This window comes from Arachis duranensis, chromosome 1 (genome assembly GCF_000817695.3).
Source record: "Arachis duranensis cultivar V14167 chromosome 1, aradu.V14167.gnm2.J7QH, whole genome shotgun sequence".
NCBI lineage: Eukaryota > Viridiplantae > Streptophyta > Magnoliopsida > Fabales > Fabaceae > Arachis > Arachis duranensis.
This window is the reverse complement of record NC_029772.3, coordinates 58201865-58211411: the sequence shown is the minus strand read 5'-3', so window position 1 is coordinate 58211411 and position 9547 is coordinate 58201865. Positions and strand designations below refer to the sequence as shown.

The window sequence follows — 9547 nt, the reverse complement described above, 5'->3', positions numbered from 1 at the left end:
TCTTCACATATACTTTTGTTACAGTGATTGTTTATTAATTTTTAATATCAGGTAATAATACTCTACAATGTTACGGATGACAGATGAACACATTTTTGAAACGTTCAGGTAGAAATCCCAGGAAGCAAAACCCTGCTTATCAAACTCATGCTGTAGTCAAATAGCTGAAAATAGAGAAAGATTCGCTAATGTTAAAGGAAATGTCCCTTAGGTTTCAAACTGTTATTGTTCCTAATGTTAAATTATGTCAGTATCTAAGATCAACATCTTCAAAATGTCATTGTTCATAATAATCGAAACTGTGATATTCTCAAATATAAATGTGTTTATGTTTACATCTTTCGCTTTATATAGAATAGATTCATGACACATAACGAATTCCCTAAAACGGTATAAGAAACACTCGCTATATTTGAAACTACTTTCATACACAAGGTGTCATTTCTCCTAAAAAAATTTGCGATGACGATAGGAAATTCATAATAACAAAAGAGGTTCACAACCTGAAAGTAACAAAAGAGATTTACAACCATCAACCAAACATTAACCCTGGAGACTACGACCCATTCAAGCTAATAATTTGGTTGCTAAATCAAATGCACTAAGTAGGAAAAAAAATCCATTAACACAACTCTATTAGAGCAACTATATTGCATAATTACAATGGTTGGAACTCCTTACCCCAAATTCAACCACAATTAACTGCAACTAAAGTACAGCAATGTAAGCAAAACACATACATATTATTGAACATAATTATCATCCTAATAGACATATTCACAGTTAATGTAAATAACTACAAATTAAAACTCCTCAATACCAAGCAATAGCAAAGTGTCCTAAATTCAGAAGACTAATTCTTCCAATTGGTCAAAGTGTCCTCATATTCACAATTAAAACTCCTTATGGACATATTTGCGTTGCACTAAATTCAGAAGACTAATTCTTCCAATTGGTCAAAGTGTCCTATGCATCGACACGAACAATGCCATATACGATCCTTGTTTGTTTCCACAAGGCATTGAAGATGGTAACAGATCTCGGACATCGTTCTGCACATGTGGTGTGTCACATTTTTCATCCATGACATCATTAAAGCATTCATAGTTTGTGAATGAATGTACCTTGTCCTGCTGTGACTCCTTCACCTGGTTATAACATGATTATCGCCAATCAGAAACCATAATCGTTCATAAAGGCATAATGTTCATTCATCGCAAAGTGGTTAAAAGGAGTTTTACGCATCGCACATGTGTTAACGAGTAGAGATTTTTGTTGAAAAATCCATTCATGGATGTGATGTCAATGGATTCACTGCTTTCATGGAGGCTCCACTATTTTATAATTTTTTTTAAACAATAGGAAGGACATCTTCATTAATTTACCCAGTTCATGTGACGAAAATCAAAGGTTTACATTCACAAAAATTACCTCATCAAATGTGTTGTCGTTACCCTTCCGGTTCCTCATACCTGTCGTTGTAAATTTCCTTGATCCACCCTTTTTAAAAGGCTGCACAAACAGAGAAATACATATTAATAGTTTAATGATTTTTAAAGGGACACCCACCGAAGAATATTTCCCAACATCAGCTTAGTTAGAATAAACAAATTGTACCTTGGTCTTAGGTCCTGAATGATGTTCGGACTTAACTGAGAATGACCTCCAAGAATATTAGCAAACCTTTTTGGACTAAAACCTTAGTCCTTCGTTGATGCATTGGTGTCTGATCAATCGCAAGGATTACCTTGCATACTATGCTGCATCAGATCTGGACAGTGCTTGTAGTAATGACCGTACTTGTGGCAATTAGAGCATGCCCTCTTCTTCCTCCAAGAAGACCTCTTGGAAGGGGCTCCTTTGCTTTTGACAACAAAGGGATCGTTGATGCCTTCCACGTTAACATTAGGAGTTGACTTGCCTTGTTTGCGTGACTGCAGGCGGATAACTAACTTCACAAGTTTAGACTGGATTTCGTCAAAGTCTACAAGATCCTTGCAAGCAATATCACATAGCTTGTTGCAATTCGATGCCAATGCACCAACTCGAAACTTTAAGACCTTTTCGACGTCATCATTCACAAGCATTTCTAAGCTAATAAATTCATTCTTTGCATTCTTTGTCCATCTTTTGTAGATCAACGAATTTGGAAACTCAAGTATGTTTTCGAACTTCATGGAATAGAAAACATGACTACAGGGAATACCACGTGATTCAAACAGCTTGCACGAGCACGAGAACAGATTCTTACTTCTATCGACTTCCACTTGTCGATCTTTGGCCGAGTCTCCGAGAGCAGTCACACTGAACTCTACCTTGTCCAAGGTTGTGCTTAGTACCTTGATATTCAAAGCCCCTGCCCTCTGAATCTCATTACAAATTTCCTTGAAAATGTTTCGAGTGAAATAACATGATGCAGATCTTTCATATACCTCCAACGAGGTAATCATCACTGGCTCTGAGCACTGAGACTTAAAGTTAGCTATTAATTCATTGTTTCTATACTCTTTTAAGGCCCTATCCAGGTTATGCATGAATTCAATGAGGGTGTTCTTGCGATTAACATAAAATCGGATGAGAGAATTTATACCTTTACACTGTGAGGTCGTCCTTATGTAACCGAAAAACTTATCCCAGAGGAAATAATGGGACCACATCGCACGAGTTTCGTACATCTTTTCCATCCAGGTACTTCCAGCAAGGTTGTGCTTATCCAAAATGGCTGCCCATCTCCGATCAAAGTCTTTGTGGTCGTTATTATCGTATATAAGACCCTTAAAATCGCGTAGGAAATTAGGATTCTTTATATTTTCACAGGCATTTCTCGGAAGATGCCTTCCGCATAACCGATGGGTCGCATCAGGAAGAACATTCTTGATTGCATCTCAAAGGTCTCCTTCAGTTATTACTACTTTAGGACTTTTCCCACACATCGCTTCAACAAATGTTTCCAGCAACCACTTATACGTCTCTGTGGTTTTGTCGGATAGTAGGCCGGAGCCGAAGATAACAGTCTGCCCATGATGATTGCATCCAGAGAAAATGACCAAAGTTTTGTTGTATTTATTCTTCTTGTACGTTGAATCAAAGGCAACAATATCTCCAAAGTAGTGATAATCGACAATTGATTGCCCATCTGCCCAAAAAATATGCTCGAGCCTGTCATCACTGGTGAACGTATACTTCCCAAAGAATAGCGGATCGTTGTTTGACTTGCCAATCAAATAGTCTATTGCCGCATTGGCATCCCCATTTTTAACTTTTGACCGATGATAATGATCAATGTGGTTGTACAAATCTTTGCGTGTGAAACCTGCATGACGATATCTACGCTTTTGGAACGCAAGATACCCCATAATATTGTAGGTCTTGACACCAAAATTATGAAGATTTTCCACTTGGACTTTATCAGTAATAGTGAGACGACAATTGGCCGGAACCAGATGCGCAAATTGGGGTGGCGTCAGATCGTGGTTGTGAGATTCCACAAAACATGATACCTTCCATCTACCGCAGCCGTAGTCAAGCTTTACCCTAAGCCAAGCCGGACACTTGGTTCGTGTTAGTGACCTTGCCTCCCTTGATTTATCATCCAGATCAAGATACCTCATATTCCTCCTGCCCTCCTTATTGCAAACAAGTTGCCTACTAATGATTCTACCTTGATTATCCCTAACCACGTCATCCTTTCTCGTTACAAATCCATGCCAACAAGAATAAGCATTATAAAATTGGCAAGCCTCATCCTCTGTCCTAAACTCCAGGTTCCAAATATCATCCACCATTAAATTCGCTATCCTTTTTACACCACAAACTTCTTACTCTTGCTAGTAGAATCCAGCGAATCCACATTGTCATCTTCAGCCTCATCTTCTGCATTCGGTTGATAGTCGAAATCATCACCCAAATCATTATCAGAATCATTCTTGACATCATCCTCGTTTCTAGACATCATTTTACGCCTGCCATAATTTTACCCAAAAATGTCAATAAATAGAGCCAATGGCAACAACAACAGGAAGCTAAACTAAGCTGCATGTAAAATTAAATGAACCAAACCCAATTAAACTAACCTAATTGTTTACAACCCCAGTATAAGATTTTAATTTCAATTCCCCAAACCTAGCCACTGCATAGAATTGGATAATGTTACTTAATTTCCAAATTCCAGAGTAGCAACCCAACACCATAAATAGAGAACTGTTGAAAAGGCATAGACTATCATCAAAATTAAACTAATATGGATTAACAAAAAAACTTAATCGGACATACCTCGATGACAACCAAAGGTTGAGCTTGAACGGATAAAAAATGCACTCCTAGAGGGAGGTGACCTTACCTAATCCGACGCACCCAATTCGAAGGCAGCCGAAAAATGGGGATGGTAAACCAGCTTCCACCAGCCACAGTTTCATCACAACATCAGTTTAGCATTCGCCCCTCTCTTCAGTTTACGTCGATGCCTAGCCGATGAAACCAGAGTACCAGTTCTGGCTCCTGTTACTCGAAGGAGATCATTCTTGCTAAATGGACGCTGGGTATAAAACGAAGGCAAAAAAAACCAAACAGGGTTGGATAGTGGGTACTAGGATAACAAATTTCAGTGCTGGAGGCTATGCGTTTTCCAAGTTCTGAGAGATGCACGTTGAATTTCAGGAAGAGATGGAGGGTATTTTTTAAAATAAAAAACAAGTTAGAGATTATAAACTATAATTGCAAATGTTTCTCAATACACTATACAGTATGTATATACACTAATTAATGTAGTATCTGTTATGGTATATGTTCATTAAAGACTTTTTCTATAACCAATGAATAAATTAATGAAAGGTTGAAAATTTTTTTTATCAATGGCTGGGATAATGACACATATGCAAGGGTAATTTACCCACAAAATTGACATGTGTTTGGAAGAAATCACCTTAATTTTAATTGATAATTCCATAAATACCTTCGCCTTTTCTCTTTCTTTCTCATCTTTCTTTCAGCACCATTTTTGTCCTCTTCCTCCTCACTATCATGTTTTTCATCAATCAAACTCAACCTGAATTTCTTCACATCTTCCACAGCAGCGCTTCTAAACAACCCAACATCAACAATATCAAACACCATGTGACACCCACGTGACTTGAGAATTGAGATCCCTTGATCTATCATGCAGCATAGCAAACCCAGACAAATAAGTCCCCATGCCGAAGCCACCACCGCTGTGCCTTTTTAGAATGTTAGCCTCAGCCTCCCTCATTAACTGCCTCACGTTCCTATTTCCTGGGTCCCACAAGTACCTCATACTCGCACTCAGATCCAACGATCCCATTTGGATGAAATCAATGCCATCAACGGCTAAAATCTCACCAACATTCTTCACTCCCTCAACAGACTCAACTTGGAACATAATCAACATCTCTTCTTGGTAACTACCAAGGTAACCTTCATCTATGTCGTAACCAGAAGCCTGGACGACGGAGTGAGCCAAGCCATGGATCCCGATGGGAGGAAACCGGAAGAACGACACGATGTCGATGACGGATTCTGTGGAATCGATAATTAGAAACACGATCCCCCTGTGTTCGTAAGTCAAGGGATTTCTTAGTCCAAGTGGCGGAGCTCTCAGGAATGCGGAAGATTGCGGCGGTGCTGGTGCCGATGGCTGCAAAAGTGTGGAGACAGGGGAGCACGTCAGAGATTCCGCCATGGCCGTGCTCCATGTTGATGACGACGAAATTGTAGCCTACAAGTCAGCGATTTCGGTGAGAGTTGAGGAGAAGGAGAAGAGGAAAAGGCCATGGAGTGTGTCGTCATTTTAGAGGCGTGACCTGAGGTTTTCGGGAAGACAATGCGGCGGTTGTGTTTATAACAGAGGAAGCTGAGACGGCAGAAAAGACATCGCCACCGTAGGATTTGGGAATAAACAAAGTGTTGAGTCTGGTGATGGTGAGAGTTTTGAGGGGCTTGGGTTTGAATGCATAATATGAAGGAATGAGGATTGAATGGGACTTTGGGTTTGGGAGAAGAGAGGAGAAGAATAAGGTGGTTGTTGGCAAGGTGGAGATGTTTGGAAAAGGTGGGAATAAAGTAGATTCGGTGGAACAATGAATTTACAGTGGAGTTAGTAATGGTTATAGAAAGCAGATGAAGAAGGAAGAGAAAAGAAGGAGGGCATTTATGGAATTACAAACAAAAATTTAATTATTGGTTGTTTTTGTCGTATAAAATTTATCTTGTATAGGTGTAATTTTAGTTTTAATTTTTCATAGTTATTTTGTGAGCATATGAATTTTTCATGGTCAGAAATGGCTATTTACTCATACTAATAATAATAAAATACTGTTATAATAATATTCATTAAATGAATTTAATTGTAATTGATTTTTAATTCCTTTATTTTATTTATTATCATTCTAAGATTTAGCAAACATAAAAGCCTTGTTTAATAGGTTTATTATTTTTAGAAGAATCATGAAGGCTGTATACTCCTTCAGAGGTCAAGAATCACAACTCTAGTTCAATGATAAGCACAATTAGGATAGGCTAAGGAAATTTACAAGAAGTCACATTTATCGTTGTAAATAATGACATTTGAATTCGACCTTAATACGGTATCTATGTCAGAAGGAGTTGAAGAATAATTTGAACAACAGACGGACTCACTCGATGAGATTATTGTCAGGCAATCAATTTTCAAGAATATGAAAAACCACACTAATTTTGATGAGGCATGGTAATGAACTGTTATAATTTTTTTGTATTTTTATGTGCATTTATAATTATACTATACTAATTAAGTTCATACACATAACATTCATAAGTTCATATATATAACATCCATAATTACATAAAACTAACATGTAAAAATTAAATTCATGTTTATTAGATATTACATTTATACAATTTTTTTTAGTTATTGCATAAGTAACTATCAAATTAACACAGATGTTTTTAAATCATAATTGAATTTGAAAAAATATCAAATTCTTAAATTAATTTATTCAAATGATAAATTTACCCATAACATCCATAAATTCATACACATAGCATCCATAATTTCATATTAATAACATTCATAATTTTGTACTCATAATATTCATAATTTCATACATATGATGTCTATAATTAATAAATTATTATGATTAATATTATCAAATTTTAAACTATGCGTCTTATTGTATTCTTCAAATTATCTCATATGTGCACTAATATGTCATAATTTTAATTATTTTAATATTTTTATTTAATATTTATACATATACTTATTTATTAAATATGAGTTGTATAATAGTTGTTGTTAAATTTTTTTAATTTAACCTCTATAATTTCTACAGAGAAATTATATTTTAATGGATAATAATGTGATTAAGAGATGTTAAGAATTTGATTTAAAAAAACTAAAATTGATTTTAAAAAGAAGATTAATAATTTTAAGCATGTAAAGAAAATAGATAATAAAGAGAATGAATAATAAAAAAATATATCACTTATCTATTAAAAGAATAAAAATTTTTATATAATATTTTTATATTATAATTATTTCTTGGTACCTAGCATCACCCAAATAAAAATAATGATAATGGCTTACGTTTGTGAAGTAATGTTGAGTTGTTAGACTACTACGAACGTGATTCATTCTAAAATAGAATACATTTACGTTGGGCTTAATTTGGGGGCAAAGTTAAATCTTTAGTCTAACTCAACCCAAGATGGACGCAATCAAGAAACTATTGTCCAAGACCAAAAAAAAAAAGAAACTATTGTCATTATCATTACATGCCTTATTTTTAGACACACATATATTATAGGAAAGCTTTCACATATGTCATTGTACTTTATTGCCTTACTGCTATGCCAGTGAGGAGAGGCGTTAAAATATATAATATAATATTTAGATGGTGCAGATGTGTGATTAAATAATGCTGTAGACTATTGAGAGAAAGAGTTTAGATCCTAGCACTGGTCATTTCCTTAACCCGTTTTATACTTATGAAAATGACGTTATGTGTCCTTTTTCTTAGCCAAACTTGAGAGGAAATTTGTCGGCTTAGTGGACCCATATTTGAAATAGGGTAATATACCATCACAAAATAAAGATTTTTTTAAATAAATAATTTGTAGCGTATTTACCAATTTATATTATATTTATTTACTGTAAACGAAATATATGTATTTATAAATAATTAAATATAATTTTTAAAAATAATAAAAAATATTAATAATTTAAATTGGACTAAACTTTTAAAAATGGAACATTTCAAATAATAGAAAAAATTGGAAGACTATGTCATTTGAGCTATTACTCGTTGGCGGAGTTTCCCACGGTATCCCGACAGGTTAAGAACTAATCAGCCACGGTACTGAGCTCCATTTAAGGGTTTGTCGCTGGCCAATGGATTGCGGCATGCACGCTTAAGCAGACTAGTGAGCTAACCACTAGACCAACCCAACTTAGTTGCCATTTGAGTTATTTGAAACGTTCTATTTGTAAGAGTTTGGTTTAATTTAAATTATTAATATTTTTTATTATTTTCAAAAATTATATTTTTATATTTAGAAATACACATATCTCATTTATACTGTGAATGAGATAATTTTAGTGTAAACGAGATATATAAAAATTGAAAAAATATACCTATCTCGTTTATAGTATAAACGAGATAAAATTGATTGACGTACTTTTGTAATAATTTTTACAATTATTTATTTCAATAAATAAAATATTTATTTAATTTATTAAAATAAAAAAATCCTTTTTAAAAGTTATTGTTAAACCCTTTAATGATGCTAAAAATGAATGGTTTGCGTAGTGATAATTGTAGTTGTACGCATAGTAATTATTAATTAAGCTTTATTGGAGTTGCTATGTTATTGTATGTTGAATGTTAAAAAAAACTGAATGTTAGGTGAGAATAAAAGCAAAATGGCTGAGCTTAAAAAAATTAATGTGAACTTAAAAAATTAATGATCTTGATAGTAATAGTTCTCTTGCATAAGAAAATATATGTGAAATATTTAATTAGTAACCTATTGAATGAGATTGAGTTTGAGTGTTTTTTTTTTTTTCAACAAGAGAGCTCAACACAATAAATGAAATAAAAATAATAAGTAAATAGAAAAATTTAAAAAAAAAGAAAAAAATCGCAAAAAAACTCATCAATCATTTTTTTTCTCCTCCTTCTTATAGTGTACTCCTAATTGAATTTGAGTGTTGAATGGTAAATGCTTTCGTAACCAAATTGAAAAATTTTTCTTTAAACACATTTTAATTCAAAGCAACGAATTATAACTTTTACATTTTCATATAATTATTAGATTGAAAAATAATTGAAAAATTTTATTTTTTCTGCTAATTTATCATTTAATCTTATTTATAATAAGCGATATGAATTTTTATATTTTTTATGTCGTGCTTTCTAAAAAAATATTTTTTTAGACTATTATTTTTAGTATTCTTTTATAAGTTTTTATTTTTTTTATCATTTATTTATTTATTTTTTTTATAGTATGAATGTTTTTTTTTTTAGAATTTTTTTATGTTCTCTAATGCATATTATTG

At 33.7% G+C, this 9547-nt stretch overlaps 2 protein-coding genes and 1 pseudogene across 2 annotated transcripts; all 3 read right to left on the bottom strand.

Annotated features, from left to right (window-relative positions):
• Nucleotides 1-1730: 1730 nt before the first annotated feature.
• Nucleotides 1731-2684, bottom strand: LOC127748419 (protein FAR1-RELATED SEQUENCE 9-like). Its single transcript, XM_052262927.1, has one exon. It carries the CDS (start codon nucleotides 2682-2684, stop codon nucleotides 1731-1733), a length of 954 nt encoding a protein of 317 aa, XP_052118887.1.
• Nucleotides 2685-2885: 201 nt separating this feature from the next.
• Nucleotides 2886-3785, bottom strand: LOC107490377 (protein FAR1-RELATED SEQUENCE 5-like). The gene has a single exon (XM_016111152.1). The coding sequence runs from the start codon at nucleotides 3783-3785 to the stop codon at nucleotides 2886-2888; it is 900 nt and encodes a 299-aa protein (XP_015966638.1).
• A 17-nt stretch (nucleotides 3786-3802) lies between these two features.
• Nucleotides 3803-6045, bottom strand: LOC107490370 (uncharacterized; annotated as a pseudogene).
• Nucleotides 6046-9547: the final 3502 nt, after the last annotated feature.